Raw genomic sequence first — 21,074 nt, forward strand, 5'->3', positions numbered from 1 at the left:
ATTTCACTCCTGTGTATCATTTAACAAGGATGCGATGCCATCTCTGAATTGACTCGGTGACAAAAGAGTCTGCTTGGTAGCATTTTACTCCCGGTCGGGCAGATTCTTCAAAACAACATGTTGTGAAAATGCCAAGTTACAACCGATTCTCTGAGTTTACAATGAAAATTCAAAAGAATACGGATCCCAAAGAGAATAAATCCTCGTTGTTGTCGCCGTCATGCCTCAACAATCTGTTTCCCAGCAGCAAAGTCGTAATTACGCTCCTTCTGATTTACAGTGGCTCCATCAGAGACCATTCAGCGCATGCATTGTGATCCCGGTGTAACTGTGACTCAGACATGATTCAGCCGCGGCTGCGAGTGAACTTTTTGTTCATGACGCACAAAGAAAACTGCTACTGTCGGCCGCGACCTTTGACAAAGACTTCTAGTGAATCAAGTCGACGAGTGACTTATTTCAGCTTTTATTTTGTCTCAATAGCAGCAGCAGCAAAAACTCAGCAGAGTGTTTACTACTGGGATTGAACTGTCTCACTGAATTATCTCGCCAAAAAGCAGTAACAGCGCCTGAAGTGGAGAATAAACATCTGGCGACAGTAATTCAAGTGTTTGACATGATAAATCAGTAAATTTTGCGTAACAGCCTTTATTATTTGCTTGTTAGATTTTCCGCTTTTCTGTCTCAGCCTTGAACTGTCTCTTCATTTCCACACAATGCCTCCACATCCACGTGTTTCTTTTTTTTTTGCCTGGAGAATTTTATAATATTAAGTATATGAGAATGTGGTTGTCACTGTGTCATACGGTATAAATCGGCGCCTGGAGATGCATTCAGCAGGAATCTAAATATAGATACATCCACGGGCTCATGTGGAAGTAATTCTCGCGACAGGAAATGGCTCCCGTGGAAGAAAAAGCCTCATTCCTGCACAAATGGCACCACTAGTCATATTCCCCCGCTTCCCACAGATGTAATAGAGCAGGAAAAGTCAGAATGAGAAATTCCCGCATCCACGGACCGAGGGTTTATTCTGTACCAGGCGGCACATTTACCAAAGTAAAAACCCTCGTTTCCATTCAGATACCTGGTGGCTACGGGAGCACATTTCAGTTTTCGATATGTGCTGTGTGTGTGGTGCTGAATGAGGATCAACAATGTTCAGTGTTCAGCGTTGTGATTCCTTCACGGAGCCGCTGATGTCCTCGTCCCCTTCGGCTCAGTATCGAACGTCTGTCATTGAGACATATTGCTGTTCCCGCCACACCGAGCCCCGGCCTGACAACTTTTTCACATCATCTTCAGGAAACGGACTCGACTATTCATTATCGCTTCCAATTTATGACATTGGAACGTGGAGAAGAGCTAGAGTTCTTCTTCTCTATACCACAGGCAGAAAAGTTCCTCCCAAAAAAAACCAAACTCTTCCCCACTATTTAGAGTCATAAATTACTGTTTTCTCACATACACACCCTCAATCAAAAGCGGTGAGTTGGCTCCCCGGTGCTGCTCAGCTGAATGATGAATGCTCCGAGACTTGTTTACTCGGTGGAATATCGATGCTGTCTGCAGAAAGTCAGGGAGCAGGTTTTTAACGAGGAATCTGTGAGGAGGAGATGGAGAAGCTGCACAGTCACAGTGTGTATCGCTGTGGCAGGAGGCTCATAACCCAGTTTAAGCCCCGCCGGCTTTTGAGGCTGGTGGCATGGAGCCGTCACATGGACTAAACTTGTAGCTGGAATTTCTGTCCGTCAAGATCTGCGGGAGCCGGGGATATTACCTCGACCCCATCTGTTGGCTGACGGCTCCAGCAATGCTGCAAAACTTTATTTCAGTCTGACAGATTTCACTCTGTCATTTTAGATATTATAAACATATTGCAAGAAAAACATATTGCAGATTCTGTATAGGGCTGCATCTTATCGTCGCTATTGTCTCAGTTTGTTTATGAGATGTCAGACAACAGGGAAGAATATCCATCATGAATTCCCGGAGCTGAAGGTGACAATGTTCACGTTTTTTTCAGTTTATAAAGATGCAGAGCGAAGAAAAGCAGCAAAATCCTGATGCAAGAGAAGTGAAACCGGCTTTTTGTTTCTGTGGAAACAAACGAAATGAAACAACAGAAGTAGAGAAAAGTAGAGAAACATCAATTACTGGAATGAAAACACAGAGGAAACAAGCGATCGACCGGCGTGATTGTGTTGCACAAAAATGAGTGTGTATGATTCCCTCTGTGTCAAAATGAAGCCTTCTGATCAATTTGTGAATTATTAATCCTTCCACTTTTACAGAAAAACACACACACACACACACACACACACACGTAATCACATTAAACCATACTGCGACTCCTCGCTGAGTGGAGAGGTTGCTTCCACGGAAACCAGTGTATTGAATTTCTTAGTAAGTTTTGTAAACACCCGAGGCTTTACTCCCCGATAAACAATTAACCTCTGGACACACAGGCTGTTTGATCCATGACTGCCTGCTCCAGCAGCCATTACTCCAAATAACACAGACAAGCGATTGACATTTCACTATAAAGTAAACAATGGGAACTTATTTATTTATTTATGTATTTATGTATTTATGTTAATCAGGGTTTTTGTGCTTTTTACACAAACAAATACACTTTTTGTACATCAAGTAAAAAGTATTACCATGCTCCCTTTAATAAAAACAACAAAAAGAGTTGAAATTCAGTTCAAAATGAAAATTAACTTGTTCTTTTTCAGCCTATTCAATTTTTGCCCAAGGAACTTACATTGTAAATAACAAAATTCAGCAAAATACAGCCTGCAAAATTGATCCAAGCCAAACTCAAAGCGATGCACCGTCCATGTTGTCTTTACTTGTTGTATCCCAAAGCAGCACAAACACAAAAAAGCTCTTTCTCCTGCAGTGTCACTGACTTTTGGGACTTTTTTTTTTTTGCCGGGGGGTTTGTGGACTGAGGGACTGCATCCTTCTGTGTCCTGTCCCTCACTGACTCCAGATGGTTCCCGATAAAAAAAATACAAAAATAAGAGACTTAAAAGACTTAGTGGTGTTATTGACACAAAGCTTAAGAAAACAATGCAAAAAGATGCGTCAGAGTTTTAATGCGTCTCGACTTGTTTGACTCGGTGGCTGCTCAACAGTCAACAGACAGCAGAGTTTATTAACGGGGATTACGGTGGTGGATCAGCCGAGCTATTTGTCTCTGCTCTGCCTGCTGCTCTGGCAACAAGCCATGGCCGTCGACTCTCTGCCCTCGCTTTCGCTAAAGTCGTGCCCGCCACGCGCCTCCCTCCCTCCCTCCCTCCCACCCACCAGGGGCACGATCGAAGCAAAAAACAGACCCAATTTAAACCAGCACCAGCTTCCCTCTGAGACTTCAGTCGCCAGAAGGGGGAAAAGATTCTTCTCTCTAAAGTCTGGAAAAGTTTTGGTGTCATTTATCCTCACAGATCTGAGATTTAAGGGTAAAATATTTGCTTTAACTTTATTGTAGCTGCGGTTTTTACAGGAGTTGGCGCTCATGTTTGAGTTTAAATGGCCAAATGAGCAGAACCGAAGGAGCGCTGACCACCACAAACCACAAGACCCTCACTAACATGAGTCATTCCATACATATTCAATGTGAATATGCTTTTTACTCCGACAAAGAGGTGAAGCGCATTTAACTCCTCTGCTTTTCTTTGTGCCCGGAAAATTGCGGTCACTGCTTTTTCTATTTCATGTCATTACCACACCTATTGTTGCAAATCCCACTTTATGCCGCGCTAATGCAGTATCACTTTAACTAAAGAAATTCCCTGCAAATGCATTGTGCTAATGGGTCCACATTTTCTGATCATAATCGGAATAATGGACCCAGCAGAATAGAAATACATCATTTAAACAAGTGGACCAGCACATTTAAATTAAACCTTGTTTGGCATTGGAAGAGAAACACACACACATACACACAGAGAAGGTCCCTGCATACAGTTTTTATTCTCATTACCTCTCACTTACCTTATGGTGAATCATTGTTGCTTATAGTTGAAGGACGCTTCCTGCTGCATCATATTGTTTGCTTAAACAAGCCACAGCAGGGAGAGAGGGCGCGGACTGTGTTGCTCTCATAGGCATAACAAGATATAATGTCAAGGTTAATTGACCAACAGGGTCCTGTCACATTGGATTAGTTTGGGCTGCTGCAAGTGGATACAACCCAGATGTAATATTACACACACACACACAATCGCACACAGGGACACACACTACCCTTTTTAATGCATCCATGGAGCTCTATCCACTTCATAACACCTGTCTCTCTTTTTAATGTCTCCTTAATGTAAATCTCTGTGTGTTTCCAGGGGGCGTAGAACAGGTTCAGTGTAGCTGAGCTCCCATTAATAATGATCTTTATAATGTAAATTTGAAGAATTAATTACTTTAAGTGGCAAAAACTCATGCTGATTATATACTTTATACATTTGACTGTCATTTCCAGAAATGAAGCATAATTAAAACACTTAAGGATAATTCTGGTTTTATTACAACTTTGGTTTGTGTGTGTGTAGGACATTACGAATGGTTAAAGTTATTTCTTACACAGGATGATGTTACTATATTGATATATTGGTAGAAATAACCCCAAGCCAATTATTTAAAGTGTTAAAGGAGACATGCTATGCCCCCTTCTCATAAATTAAAATAGTTCCCAGGTGTCTTAAAGACATGTGTGTGACATGCTTTGGTCAAAATACCCCAAGGATCAAACATCACAGCTCTTTTCATCCTCTCAAAACAGCCCTATTCAGAACGGCTGGTTTCAGTGCCTGTCCCTTTAAATGCAAATGAACCACTGCCTGCCCCGCCCCTTCTACCGGTCCCAGGTAGGGGTGGTATTATGCAAATTCAAATCCTAGTTACATCATTGGAAGACAACTGAGGGAACAGCTCGTAAAACCACAACCTAGGGAGCCTGCACATTACACTTTTTTTTTTTTTGGTCAATTCTCATGTTTTGGGGGCTGGAAGGCAAGCCAAACACCCAAATATATGTTAAAGAGCCTTCAAAAAGTGATATATCCATAATATGTCCCTTTTTAAAGTATGGTGAATGATGGTAAACAGTAAGAATACATAAATCTGAGGACATCTGAGGCAGCAGGTTTGAAAAAAATCCTATGTGTATGTATCTATGGTGGTTCTCTTACAGGAGCATCTACAGGATGTTTTAAAGGACAGTAAATGTCAGCCAGTGACACCTGACTTTTTTGCTTTATGCTGTGGTTGCTGTTCTTTGACCTCCTTTCACGGCTCTAGAGAGAGAGAGAGAGAGAGAGAGAGAGAGAGAGAGAGACACCTGATAAGCTCTCCTCTGAAAACCCAAACCCAGCAGTGTGCCGCCTGCATCAGAGCTAAATCTGCCGGGCTGAGGTTCTGCTGCAAATGATATTTCCTATTCCACCGATTAAATATAGATATGTCATTCAAAACGTCCATGACGGTAATATTCAGTGGAGTTAATACCCCTGTTGCTGTGCCAGGCACCACTGAAAATATCCTGTGTTCTAAGAAGAAGTAATATGAGTTCAATATTTATTGTTACGTCGGTGGGTGGAGGGTCACTGGTGTCAATTCCCACATCTTTCTCTGCGAGTTTCTTTCCATTTGTGTTGCTTTTCCTTTAAGTGGTTCACTCCCACACTCGCTGCCAATGTGCGGTTCAGAGGAGGTGTACTGGAAATAACTGCTCATATATTGTCTGTGTACTGTATGATGTGTTAATCAATATATCAGTCTGTGTGTTTGAGCTGTAAAGAGTGGATCCTCGTAACTAATGCAGGTGTATAAAGTGAAAAAGTGCTCGAATTAGACATGTTAAAGGGATAGTTCAACATTTTGGCAAATTGGCCCATTGCCATAATCGCTATAGTCATAGCAGTAGGTTCGTTACATTTATTTGTCGGTGTAAGCTATTTTTAGAACGGAGGAGCGGAGCGGCAGGCTGCTCAGGGCTATGCAATGGAGGCTAAGGGAATTTCTTGGTTTCCCTCATCAAACTCATCAAATACAAAATCCCAAAACTCCAAAACGCTTTCATGGACAAGTTGTGACCTGCACAATCACCACGCTATGAGATAATAACACAACGTTACGAAACGGAGCCGTTTTCGAGGTAAATACAGGGTAAATACAGAGACTGCTTGCTGAAAAACTGTCCCTGAAGGCAACGCGCATCAGCGGTTTTGCATGAATTTACCTCTAAAACAACTCTGTCTGGTAACGTTCCATTATTATCTCATAGCGTGGTGAATGTGCAGCTCACAACTTGTCCACGACAGCCTTTTGGAGTTGTTGGGTTGTGTATTTGATGAGTTTGATGAGGAAAACCAAGAAATTCCCTTAGCCTCCATTGCATAGCCCTGAGCAGCCTGCCGCTCCGCTCCTCCGTTCTAAAAATAGCTTACACCGACAATTAAAGGTAACGAACCTACTGCTATGACTATAGCGATTATGGCAATGGGCCAATTTGCCAAAATGTTGAACTATCCCTTTAACATCATAAAGGTCACCAGATAGTGCAGCACTGTGATGTATTATATATTCATATTCATACAAACTGGAGCTTTTATAAACTGACACTTCACTCTGCTAAAAAACCATCATGCCACTGTCACATCCACTTCAACCTCTTCCTAATATCCCAACCTTTTGTTGACTTAATTGTGTTTTAATGTTCATGTACTGTATGTGTTTATCAATGAGGTGTTGAGTTACGCCGAATGGATTCCCCGAGAAACTCTGAATACGGCTTTTATTCTAGGATTAGCAGCACTTCCTGTATAAAAACTACAGCGGAGCACTAGAGGAGGAAATTATGATGGTGCCAGTTTTCATTGTGGAGATGAATGAAGCCAGAGTGGCTTTTGTGTGTCTCTGAATTCCTGGAGTAAAAAAAGAATTTCAAACAGAATAGAAAATACTCTGTTGATATGTTCGGTGCTTTATAACATACTGTACTCTACGCTGCCTTGACATTTGGTGTAAAAGTCATGTTTCATTCATAGAGTTCAAAACTGAAAAAACACCACATTTTCCCAAGAGGGCTTTACAATCCCTACAAAATATGAAATCATCTACCAATGGACCTTGTGCAGAAGAAAACATCCAGCTGCTATACTGTAGAAAGAAAGAGCATGTCCAATACATTACATGTCATTGTGTCTAAAGCCCTCTGAAGGTTTCTCATTGTTCGCCGCTCTGGTTTTTCCGTACCATTTTGATGACGGTGCTGAAAAGCGATTTGAGCCTTGAGGAACGGCAAACATGAATTTCATCATGCGCAAAAAACCCGCCCATTAGAGAAACTCCATTTTCCATGCCATGTCGTCGCCACGGCGGAACAGGAGATAAGTGCTGGGAGTTGAATTGCAGCGCTGCATGCTGGTGGCGTGCTACTGCCTCTCGCTCTTTTCTTTCTTTCACTTTCTCGCTCTGTTTCTCCCTCTCGAGAAAAGACACTCGCACAATGTCGTTAATTACGGGATGCTTTTATTGCTTTCTGGGACTCAGGTTTCTTTAATTAAGGAACACACAAGTGCCTTTCAGTGGAAGACGCTCATTTTGATGAATAAGATAAGGGCCGGTGTTCATGCATTGATTTCTACTGTAACAGCTTAAATGGCTGAACTCCATCAGGCATTTTAAGCAATTGATGAAATGCCAACGTGACTATAGAGCGACATTAACATTTGTGGTCATGAAGAGAGAGATTTTACAGGATATTGATTTCAATTTTTCTAAATCAGCATCTCCATTTGAAAAAAAAACCAAAAACAAAATCAGACTTCCTACAGAGAGGTGGTTGTTTATCCTATCACAGTTTTCTGTCTGCAATCTATCACGTCTGTTAAAACACTGTCTCCTGAAGTGTTTGCTTTTATATGTACTATTGATTGATTTAAGCACTGAGCATGAATACATCTGGTTGGCAGCCAATAGAAACAGATTATGAGGTGTAACTAATGGCTTTGTTAATGGTTAATAAAGCATTTATTAGAGCTTTTAGCTGGCTTGACCTTTGACCTTCAGAGAAAGGGGTGTGGAAGATCTGGACTAAAATCAATTAATTACCAATTTATAAGGATTTACAAGCATTTATAAATAGATTTACAACATTTATATCTACATTAACACCAAAGGATTTACACTCACATTTTGACATGCTCAATTCAGTCTGGAGTCATTAATACCACCAAGTAATCAATAAAGAACCAGCCAACCCCAGATTTGCATTGATTAAAGCACTGGAAAATGTTTTACTAACCATTCATGAGTGTTTCTTTTAAAGTCTTAATTAATTTAGAAGGATCATCTTTAATCACTTTAAAAATAAATCAAACTTTAAGCAGGATAATCTGGCATCGACTTTTCTTTGACTCATCATTTGGATACCAAATCTTTGCTCTAACTTAAAAATAACAAGATTTTCAAAATCCCAGTAGACGGTCAGTCTCTTTCAACTTAAACCTGGCCACCGCCACCACACAGTTTACTCTCTGGAAAGTTTCTGAAGGAAGTGCGGCTGGTTATGGGGGTGGCTTATTGCAAACGAGGCCTATCCAGTGTCACTTCCATTACCACAGCGCTCCGGGGCAAGGCCAAAGCTGTAGCTCCTAAAGTTATTTTAGAGCATCACTCGCCATTTTTTTTCCCCCAGAGGAGAGTGCTTATTGATTTTGTCAACAGAGCATCGATTTTTCTCCTCTCTCGCTCCCTTTGGAGCTCGGCGAAGGAACCACAGCTGAACGGTGGCGAGCAAAACCCCAGAGTGATAGACTGTAATATACTTTTCTGTTTTGATGGGTCTTTCTGGAGTTTTTCAGATAAAGTCTTCAAGGTGCTGGAGTTTGACCTGGCTTATGTTATTTATTGCTTTGTTGGATTTTCTGACCACTAGTGGGTGAATTCCCTATAAGACGAACCGTGACAGGAACTTTATGCATCTTTTGGGATATTTCCTTTCATCTAATCACACAAGTCTTCAGCTAATGCAGTCCAAATTGCTTCAGTCAGAAGTATTCCCTTTGCCTCTCAGAGTAGTTATCACTGACTAAACCCGAAAACACGGCTGTAAAATTGGCTAATTTGCCAGTTATTCTTCTCTATTAAAATGACGAGTGGGCTGCCAGGTGTTTGGTGTCTGCTGAGTGGAATGAAGGAGCAGCGATCACGGCTGCTGAATGAAGAAGTCTGTTTGCAAGGTCTCTCATTATTTTCAGCCCATCTGGAGTTTCATGCCGTCTCTCCGGTGCTTAGAGCAACCCACTTCTTCCATCCACATCATTGTGTTGTTGTGTGTTGTGTATGTGTGTATACTCCACCTGTGAGGAGAAATGGATATGGACACTGTAGATGTCACTGTGTTTGGCAGCTTGACGGTACAGTACAGTCACTGACAGTCTCTGTAGGTGACTTGAGTTCACTGCATGTCATCTCTGCAAGTACAGTACAGCAGGTTAGCAACATACTGTATGGTGGAGGAAAAACAGCTACCACACAGTGAATTGCCTATTTGAATTCATCAGTAATGTTTCTGTGATTTGATCTGATTTTTTATTTCAGTTTCCTTGAGAGGAAAAACATCTTTCAAAGGCATAAAACTTTTTATTGATCCCACATGTGGGAAATTCACTTGCAACAGTAGCATAGAAGAACAGGACGAGTAAAGAAAAGTAAGGAATAAAAATATAAAGACCTCACTATGTACAAAATATACAGTATATAAAACAAAAATATGTACCGTTATGTAAATATGTAAATTCTTTGAATTGAGAAAAAATGATATATGCATGTTGCTTGATCAGAAATATTGCACAGTGTGGGTGGGCATGATGAATATAAGTAAATGTACAGCTTGTATGAAATGAACAAGGTAAAATACACAAGGATAAATTATGCGGGAGAAAAAAAAGGAAAAATATTTTTCCTGTAACATAAAGTTAAATAATGTTTTTACCTTTAACTGGAAAATCAGAATTGAAATGTGGACTTTTGCTGACAGTTACCGACTATCTCTATCTTCTTCCCCCCAAAGCAGCTGAATGCAACATCAAGAAAAGCACACAGAAGGAGACCTCTTATGTTTTAATTAATGATTTATTGAAAGTTAAGGGAAAAAATCCTAAAAGCTTTGTAGGACTTTCTCATTTTTACGATTCTCAAAGTACATCTGAAGAAAGGTTTTCATGTAAAACTGCACTCTGTTACAAAAAAAAACAGAAAAGGCAAAAACAAACTCTCCACACTAAAGATTAATTTCACACTTTTTTTGTTTTTCAGCGGTAATTTGGGAGCTGAGAGCTCGTGAACGGTGTGTGTCAAACCCCCGTGAACCCGTTTGGTTTTCCTGCATCATTGACTTGTCATGGTCGTACCTCTGTTAATGCCTCTTGAGCACACCCAGCGAAAATTACCCCCCACTCTCAGTCCCCGGCAACTTCTGTGTGTTGCCGGTGATTGCCGTGAAAGTGTCAGCTGTCTGGAAATCTTTTGTTTAAATGGCAAGTGGAAAATGCCAACATCTGTTACTTCCACTAAATTGGCTGGAGCTGTTCAGTTGGGTCTTGTCCCGACAGTCAGCACCGATCGTTTAGTCTGCCACTTCTTGATGGACCCCAAGCGCTGGCTTCGGCGCTGATTGGTTGTGCCAAATCTGCAGGCGCAAACACACACACACTCATTTCCCTGCTTTATCTCACCTGTCAGTCGGTGCAATCACCACTTTCTGGAACTTTTTCTTAAACACAGCTTTGGCCCCGATTCACTGAACAACTTGTTTTCTTCATCCACAGTGAAAGTCTCATCCAAGCTCTCTCCTGTTTGCTTTTTCTCCCACAGTGCCGTCATGGGCCATCGTCTCTATCGCCTTCGTGGCCATCATCCTGGTGTTAGCGTGCTGCTTCTGCATCTGCAAAAAATGGATATTCAAGAAGAAAAACAAAAAGAAGGGCAAAGACAAGGGCAAAAATGCCATCAACATGATGGACGTCAAAGATGGAGCCAAAACCGAGGTACAGACTTTGAACTATTGTTTCCTAAAATTAATGATAACTTTATGCTGAAGTTATTTATCCAGGAAGATGTCTTAGATAGAGTAAATCAACATTTTTTTTCTAATGCTATTAGAATGTCAGATTGTATTGATGAAAATTGCATTAATTGGATCAACACATAAAGTTTTGTTTTCACCAACAGTATTAAAATAGTTCTGCTGCAAAGAAACGTCCCTGTTGTTATGCACTGCAGTATTACTTCCTCTGATATTTCATCATTTAATTAAAGTAAGAATCCAGTCTAATTACAGGAGAGTTAATGGAAGTCATTTAAATGGCTCCAGGTTGAAGAGAGTGTTTGAGTCTCTCTTTATTTCTCCTACTTTTTCGTTCCTGTGAGTGTTTTCTTTTTTTTTTCTTTCTTATTTTTCTTTTTTTTTGTCATATGAGGACCCGCTCTCTTGTTGAAGAGTGTGAGTAACGTTTTTGCCGTGTAATGAAGTGGTATCCACCCAGAGAAATGACATCACTAAAAAACCGAGTAACAAACGGAGGGGAGGGAGGAGGGAATCTAATTGAAACTCTACGTTTCCACAGCAGCGCAGAACGAGAAGCTATGAAACGCTGACACTTCAGATGGAGTTAGCACACTAATTGCACCGGCGGAGTGTCGCTACGCCGCCGTCCTCGGTGGGGATCGTGTACAAAGTGGTGTTTAATTTGCCTGCTACACCTCAACTATCAGAGCTGGATCCGAATCTCACAGACAGAAACCACTGACTGTGTTTTCATCCTTCATTTGACTTACTTATCGCGGAAGAAAAGCTTAAATTAAATTCAACCTCAACGAGGCCCATTCATTCGCTCAGCACAGAAGACCACTTTCTATTAATTTCCAATATTCTCACTACCTCTACACAATCCGATTTTATTTTCATTGATCAAAAGAAACGGACGATTATCGGTCACCGTTGATAACTAATTTCCCGACATCGGTGAATCTGCCACTTCCGAGGCAAGCGGTCATTTCTCCTGGTGTGCCCAGACTCTGGCGTGTTAACTCCTGTGTGTGGTTGTTTTAATTTGTGTTTCTTCCTTCTATGTCCTCCTTATCTGTGTTGTGTCTGATGACTGTTCGGGATGGTCACTGGCGGTAGGTTCCTAATTGCTGTTGGATCTTCTTAAGCCTGCTGCTCTGACGTTTTTTTTACTAGCCTCTTGACAACGACTTACTCCCGTAGAACCAAATATATGTAACTATGCACACAGTACATGTATATCTACTGTATATATGTGTGTACAACCTGCATATGCACATATATATAATATATGAATGAGAGAAACACTGGGTGCGCATTGACAAGGTTGAACCACACTGATTTTTCTGTGCCACGCTAAAGTCTCCTGCCTTTTGAATCCTGCATTTCCATTTCAAACGAGTGGCGGCAGGCAGACGTAGAATGATTGAGAGGCTCTACAAGTAAATCTTTTGAAGCTGGTGATTTAAAAAGAAAAAAAAAAAGCTTTTCACATACTGTATTACTTGCAGTCACATCTGTCAACACAGGTGGAACAGATGGAGTTGAATTAACCCGAAGAAAATCATATAAAAACACACTTTTTTGGGGGGATAAATATGGGGATTTTTATTTCCTCAATCATTTTACCTGCTCCACTTTCACATGTCAACGAAAACCAGAAAGAAAAAAAAAAAAAACCACAACACTCAAGAAGGCGGAGACGAAGTGGCTCAGGGGAGCCATTTAAAACCAATCAGTGTTGTTCAGCTTTTTGCTTTTCCACATGAGCAACTTGACAAACTAATAGGAGCAGCCCCCCCCCCTCCCCTCCACACCCACCCACCCCCCCCCACTCCCCAATGTACATTACAACCCCCTTTTTACCAACACCTACCCACCAACCCACCCACCGCTGGCATGATGCTTCTAGCTACCATCGGCGTACAGTAGGGGTTACAACATCACAGCTTTAGGGGTTATGATATGATGATGATCATGTGACTGAATGTTTGAGGGGGGGTTACCAGCACCAGACACGAGAGCAACCGGTTTGTTGTACGACGGAGAATGCTCTGCATGCCTATAACAGAGACTTCTTGGAAGGCAACTTTTGATGCTGAATGACCTTTGAGAAACCTTGAGTCTTTTTGCCTCTTCAATCGCATGCTGGTCCCATAGCAGAACTCCTCCACATGCCCTCCCCCACCTCTCCTGTCCCTCCCCCTCTCCCCCTCTCCCCCTCTCTCTCTCTCTCTCCCCTCCACCACCACCAATGCCACCACCTGCAACCCCTCCACCTCAGTGCCAGGCGAAAGCGAAAGGGCAACTTCACTTCTCACTCTGCCACTTACAGACACTTCCCAGTTGATATGTGTTTTTTGCCAGAGACTTGATCTGCCTGAAATAACATCAAGGGAATTGTCTTACTGTGATCTTTTCTGGAAGCATCTCTCTCTCTTTCTCTCTCTTTCTCCCTTTCTCCCCTTCTTCCTGTCTTCTCTCAATAGCTGTGTTCGAAATCGCCCCCTATCACGGCTGTAGTGCACTATATAGTGTGTTCGCCATTTTGTAGTGTTGTTCGAATTCTACGTTATTAATTTCATCCACTATGTAGTAGACAACAAAGCACCCACAATGCACCGCAAAATTGAGTGAACAAGCGATGTACACTACTTTCTACTCCCCACAATGCAATGCGATCGTGTTTTGCCAGAGAAGAAGAGCAAGCTAATTAGCATGTTAGCTACGATTTCTTCAGGCAATTTACCAATAACCTCCTCAGACGTATTTGCCTTCGCTCCGTTTGCCTCGCCTGAGGAGCAGGAGTTGGGCAGCAGCATCCGAACAATAACAGGCAGCATTAAATCAATCTAATAAAGAAACTGTAGTAGAATATGTAGTAAATACGAGCTAACGAGCTAAGCTAATAGCCACAGTTCACACGCGAGCCGTTAACGACTCACGGTCGACACAACAGTAGTTGACCAACCAAACTTCCGATATTTCAACAGTTTATTGTCCCAGAAAATTACCGTGTAGTAGGGGTGGGAGAAAAAATCGATTCACATAAATATTGCGATATCCTTTTTGACGATTTTTAAATCGATTTTTTTATTTTCAAAAATTGATATTGATTTTTTTTTTTTTTTTTTTAAATATTGTGCAATGTGCATTTGTTAGCCTTTTTAAAATACAGAGAGTACAGGTTTTGAAAAGGGTTTAAGTTCACTTTATAATGGAATATGTTAATTTATAGGCTTCTACAGTATTTGTGTTCAGATAAATGTTAAAATGCAGACTTGTCCCAGCATATTGTCCTAGCCCTACCGTGTATATCATATCATATGTAGGGGATAGGGAGTGAGTGAATGAGTGGATGACTTCGAACACAGCTAATGTCTCTCCACCCTTCTTCTTCTTCTTCTTCTAATGCCTGCCCATTGCTCTCATCTCTGGCGCCATCATTTGATCTTTTCTCCCTTTAGACAGAAACACCCAGAGATTGATAGAAAAGCATCATCAGGGGACCAGGCCCGGGGCTTTAGTGCATCACAGAGCATGTCCTGGTGTTAAATGCTATGATGTTTTAGTGCTTGCTTCCCCCCCACCCATCGTTTTACGCCCCTTTATACGTCATAAAACAAGTGACAGCTTTTACAGGAGTAGGTCCACTGGCAGGACCTGGGCGGGGGAACGGCTGGCTGGGTGCTAGCGCCAGCGACAAACAGGCGACACTGACTCTTGGTGGGTGTCTCCTTCAGGCCTTGAAGGATGAGGAGGATGCGGAGACAGGGCTGACTGAAACGGAGCAAGAGGCCGAGCCGAAGGAGGAAAAGAAACTGGGCAAATTACAATACTCCCTGGATTACAATTTCACAGAGAATACGGTAAGGCTCTGTTCTCCAGATCCCTCTCTCTGTGTGTCGTAGTTGAGAAAAGTGGGTCCTCCCTCGTAAGTATGGTCACACCCAACCTCCGAGGTGCTCCAACTTTTTCCATCCCTCCAGAGATTAAACAGGACCTAAAACCGGGTTGTGCACTACATTCTCCTTTTGTTGCAGTAGCAGCGCTGCAAACAGTTCGGTCACTGGAGCTTGAGAGCAATCTCACAGGGATATATCATGGTGGTCGAGTCTGTGGATTTGCCAGTGAGCCTTATAAAAAAAAAAAACATACAGTACACTACTGGGATTTAGTCCACCGCCACTGAATTTGTTTCTTTCTTTCTACTTGATTGAAAACAGCCCCTGCAGATATCCATCTGCTTTATTTTTTCCAGCAACTGAGTTTTAAAAAAGCAGAATGAGGAGGCACATCAGCTTCCTGGCGCCAGATGTTGTGTGACAGATAATAGACGCGGTGCGTGAACACAGCGCTGTCCCTCTCTGGGCTAGCTAACTCGCTATTATAAACAGAACTGACAGCCTGAGATTAGACAGTAACACTCGCTGCACCTACACACACCGAGTCACACACCGGCATAGGTACATCGTCAAATCTACACACACACGAACATAAAAAAAACTTTACTTGTGCATTTGGTTTAGAATTTAAAGCAATTAACCTGCATAATATTTATCAATACAAGTCAATAAAGAAACTAATAAAATTCAAAGCTGCAGACGACCCTGTTAGTGTTCAGTCAGCCAGGTCCTTGTTTCATTTAGGGGGGGAAAAATGACAAAGTATTGAGTTATTTCATAAAAAGGGATATTATGGTGACAATATTACATTTCACAGAGTTGATCTGTCATGTAGTGGGAGGCGGTGACAGGTCTTTGTATGAGGTTCTTGATTACACCGGTAATAAGCTCCACAGTGGAGCTGGGGTGTAATGAATGGATGACAGTTTTCACGCTTCATGACAGTGACCTCGGCTTCGCTGCCGCTCCAGCTGCGTCCGAAGTTAAGGAAACTCTCGGCGAGGCGGACCTTAAAAAAAAAAAACATCTGACCCACTTTCAGTCAGTCAGCCATGGACACAAACTGCAGAGGCACTGTGGCCTTCAGGAAATATTGTGTTTTTCTTTTTTCTTTTTTAATCCTCAGGCTCTGAGACCCATGCAATCAATGTGAACACCATAGAACTGCCGAGGGAGAACTGACACAGGTGATTGATTCAGTGCCTTGGCTGCAGGTTTCTTTATACGGTACAGTAGAGGTCTGGGTGTGAAATTTCCGTTATTACCGGGTAAATACCATCTGTTAAAGAGGGGGTCGCTTTGGAAACAAGCAAGTATTGTCTACTCTCGGGATAATTTTACAGATAGGTTTTTTTTTGTTTTTTTCATTTTTAAAGGTGAACTCTCTTTGTTCAGATGATCAGTGTGACAGCTGGAAGGCACGAGCGTTGTCCAACCACATCTAATGGAAGAAAAAAAAAGAAGTGTTGATACCTTTTCCAAGTGGATGCACTTCCATTCATGGTGAAAAGTAGAAAAGAGAAGAGCTGAGAATTTTTCAAACAGCGACGACAGCCGCCTCCTCCTCCTTAGACGGTCGCCGTTTTGCAGGTGTCGCACACTTTTGTGAGAAAAATAACACATGTAGTTGTGTGTGAAGAGTGAAAAAAGTGAAGTTTGAACCTGCCTGTATACTCAGATAATCACATTTCTGACATCAGAAAAGGTTTCAGCTGCAGGCACTTCGACGTATAGTACAGTATAAGTGATCCCATTAACCCATAACATTCAAACGGAGCAGTTTGCCCTTTGTATCGTGTTTCTACCTGTCATGCTGGAGAATGCAGAGGGATGCCATTTTTTATTGTAACTCTGACCTTTCTGTAACTGTAAGAGAGGGTTTTAGTTTCTTACACACACTTTCCCTGACATTAACTGTGCCTTAGTTAATTCATAGTTGCTGTGCATGGATAAGGAACTCAAATAAAGACAAATTGAATGAATAAAAGTCAGAAATATTATCATTAAATGTAAGTTATAGCAGTCAGTAAGTCTGGTTTTAATTAGAGTTGGTTGTTTACGTGATTTTTTGGTCAAACTGAACAACTTTAGATAATCAAAGTCACCAAAAGATGTGAAAAGATCCCCCTCCTCTAATCTCCTGCTGTAAGCACCATTAAATGAGGCCTGGAAACTGTGAGTAAACGCTCCACCCTGCCAAGAAAAAGAGGGAAACACCACTGTGTGTGTGTGTGTGTGTACAAAGACAAGAAGATGTGGGGAAAGACTCGTAGATTAATGTCAGGTCGTCGTCGTGGCAAAAAGTCCCGGCTTTGTTTCTGTCTGTTAACCACCACAAATGGCTGCAGCCCCTGGTGTTGATGACACTGGGTTTTTATACACTAATGAGACGAAAGGTTCTGTAAAAGATCCAAATCACTCAGGGAGCGACAAAGCGACTACATTAGGCAAATACACAGCAAATGAACCACAAAGAGCCCTCTCAGCACAGCAGGAGGAGAATTATAATGTCATTCCTACTTTCAACATCATTACCATATTCATTGCTCTTTTTGCGGGTCTATTGCACTGTGTCCAGTCAGAATATGTGAATTTTAAACTCATTATTAACAAGGGGTGCATTTCAAAACATTAATATTTCAGTTTTTTTCTAATTATTTGTTTCAGAGTTTCCCCCTTGATGGTTAATTTTTCAAACCTTCTGCTGCAAATATTCAGGAAGAGAACTGTTGGTCCGTCTTTGTAAATGTATGTGTGTGTGGACTCACTGCGGAGCGGTGATGCATTCGGACAAAGCCCTCCAAGATGAGCTGCCAAGGGCTGAATCACCGTCCTTTAGCCATTCTGGTCAGCGTGCTGCTCACCGGGCTGGAGAGCGGCGCACAAACACAGAGAGGGGTTAATACCAGCAGCCCTCCGCTGTGATCCAGCTCCAGTCTCCTGGTTAAACAGAAACACCCACACAGATGTGCAAACACACACAGCCGCACTTGTTTACGTTTTTACTCTAGAGGGTTTGATGGTCGATTAGTCAGGTGTTTAAATTTTGAGATAGTAGTTAGTGTAGATGCCAAAACAAACTAAACCTATTTCTGTCTCATAAACAAATCAAGATATTTAAAGAGACAGTTGTGGTCTTCTTTAAAGTAAACGCTGGTGATGTTAATGTTACAATGTTGTCACTTTCTAATCAGCCTTATGTCATTTGTTTTGGAGGCATTTGATCATGAACCAAAGACAAAAGGTTTAAGGGATCAATATACAGTAGCCTAGTTACTACAGTTTTTCCTGAAGAGAACATGAATCTGTGGCAATCTGTTCAATAGTTGTGTAGATATAAACTACGAATATGAAAAGTCAGAGGATCAGCAGAGTATTTTGGGATTCATCCTTTTGATTTCTGAAAAATTTCATGGCAATACATCATGAGATATTTCGGTTTCTATTTCTAAAAAATTGCCAACATTTGCTAGTTAGAGTTTTTCTAGTTAATGTTCATTATTAACACTGGGGTCTTCACTGATTGTAGGATATGAAAACCTAATTGTTGCACATCAGAATTAAAACAGCTGAAGTGAAATTGTAGCAGCGGGAAAATTACAACATAACACCAAATTACTCAGTTATTTTAATTGGAGGATTTTATAAGTTATACTTAAACCAATTTTGAGGGAAAAAGTGAATTTTGAAGAAACTCAGTAGAATCACAGTTGGGGACTAAGTGAAATTTGGATGGGGGCATTTATATGTAATTTTTACTACAATCTGCTTAGTTTGATTTTGAGCAGAGGTGTATTCAACGAGTTTAGTGGTGGAACAAAAATACCATCTAGTGTTATGAGCGTTGGGTTTATGGTTTCTTAACAGCATCAGAAAAGATACGATTAGATGAAAGCCTCAACATTTCCAACCACATCCTGCTCTTATCTGTTCTCAAGCGTCAGTGCCTCTCCGAGTAAAGATGGTATGACATGCTGTGTCTGCCACAGACCGGGCTGATTGATGGGTAGAAATCAGGGGGACAGCATGCGAGGCTGAACTGCCACACTTTAAAAATCCAAGTGCCACTTCACAGCACTACAGTGCAAAACATGGTTACAGTATATTTAGCTTTAGGTAAATAACAACTGGGATAACTGTGTGTATTTTATTTGCATTTAATGTATATAATTACAGTAAGTGATCCTGATAAGATAGATTTTAGATGTGCATTATAGTGATCCAGTGTTTGCAGCATGTTTTCAACAAAATGTCAAGAAAATGTTGTGCACAACCTGGGAAACAGTTACGGACATCCCATACTATCCATGATGTACTCACCCTGTGTTCACCATTGTCATATATGATGTGTGTTAGTGAGTGAACATCTGTGGTACGTTCACATCCTCATAACATTTTCAATACACTTCTCTACTGGAATCCCACCACCACCTCCTTATGCAAATCTGTACCTCGTAATGAGACTGATACGATTTCTGTGGGTTGATACAGCGATAAAATGAAGAGTAAACCTGCTTTAAAATGAAATTAATCAGCAAGACATAAATTCATAGTTCATGCCAGAGTGAGTACTAACAGGGATGTAAGGCACACAACAGCACATTAGTGATTCTCAGGGAAGAGCTTCTCTGGAGGCATGAATAATCTCATTAGTTGAGTTACACATTAACGTGCAGAGGCAAACAGCAACAGTTTTTTAAGGATGAAAAATCAGCTGCTGCCAGTGTCTTATTTGACTATTTTAACCACAGATTATTTTAACCATTCATTTAAAGCTTCTTTTGTTTTTTTAGTTTTAAACGTTTGATTTCTTTTGGCCCACTTTCTTAGCGACATATCTACATTTTAATGTTTTTTTCGATATTTGGAAGTCTGCTAGGCTGTCTAGCTTTGCTGTATTGAATAACTGTGTTGCCTGCATCTACTTTGACCAATCAATCCCAGTTTAAGGTCTTCTAACTAGATTTTTCCAGACTTTAAACGGCTAGCACAGTGTTGAAATAGTGTTTCAAGTTTGACATGATACTGTTTTGTGAATTTAGTAGTGCAAAAATGATGCACAAACTGAAAGCCAGTGAAGCACTAACAGTCACTAAGCCAATTGTAGATAAAACTGTTATAATATGGTTAAAACCAAAAGAGCAAAGCTGGTAACTAAACTCTAGTCCTTTGCCTCTGCCCACAGATTCAGCAAGTGTTAGAGCATCAATAAATCAATAAATCTTCGTCAGTAAAATTGATTTCCCTTCATATTGGTGGTTATTTATCTGAAGCTGATCACCGACTGCACTTCATTGTTTCCCACTTGCTCATTCACCACTGCGTTGACCGGTAGCTCTGCACAGTAATCCCAACCGATGCAGCTACCGACAGCTGTAGAGCTCCATGGCTGACTGCCTTGGTCAGCCTCCAGATTGCTGCTTGATGGCTGCCTGATAGGAAGTTGATTGACTGACTAGCTGGGCCTCCTGAGAGGCCTTGGAGTAGAGGCTGTGACTGGCAGGTCAATCAGCCTCCCCGGCCCCCCCACCGTGCTTATCAATTATCAGCCTTGTGTGACGAGAAACAGTCCTCTCACTCGTGGTCTGACACATCCTGACCTTTTGCGATCTCTTCAGCCGCTTCCAGGCTTCTTGAATGTAACCTTCCTATATTGGTGCCATGTCCAAGAGAAATGACACTGAATCGTCTTTAAGCCGCCATTATGAAGGGTTATTACCAGTGAAATCAAAAGATAAGACACTTGGAAAGAAAAGAAAAAAGCAATGTCCTTGAAGGTCACAGAGTAATGATCGAGAAATATTTCTTGACACCTCCGAGGTGCAGCTTCTCTGTGAGGATGTTGGTGGGATGACGGTTGTGATAATTAGGACAGTTGGACACCATCCTCATTTCTCTACCCGTCATCTTCTCTTGTAGCTCATGGTGGGGATCATCCAGGCGGCAGAGCTGCCCGCCATGGACATGGGCGGCACGTCCGACCCTTATGTGAAGGTCTACCTGCTGCCTGACAAGAAGAAGAAGTTTGAGACCAAGGTCCACAGGAAGACCCTCAATCCTGTCTTCAATGAGCAGTTCACCTTCAAGGTACGCCT

The 21,074-nt window shown here is 41.5% G+C and overlaps 1 protein-coding gene across 1 annotated transcript in view; it reads left to right on the forward strand.

Moving 5' to 3' along the window:
* The window catches only part of syt1a (synaptotagmin Ia), a gene marked incomplete at both ends in the record, with an annotated part of 39,006 nt that overhangs the window by 871 nt on the left and 17,061 nt on the right, over window positions 1-21,074 (forward strand). Inside the window, 3 exons of the mRNA XM_083999165.1 lie at window positions 10,882-11,054; window positions 14,818-14,943; window positions 20,899-21,066. Coding sequence (XP_083855291.1) covers window positions 10,882-11,054; window positions 14,818-14,943; window positions 20,899-21,066 — 467 coding nt within the window. The remainder of the gene's footprint in view (window positions 1-10,881; window positions 11,055-14,817; window positions 14,944-20,898; window positions 21,067-21,074) is intronic.

This window comes from Trachurus trachurus (assembly GCF_905171665.1).
Source record: "Trachurus trachurus genome assembly, chromosome: 23".
NCBI lineage: Eukaryota > Metazoa > Chordata > Actinopteri > Carangiformes > Carangidae > Trachurus > Trachurus trachurus.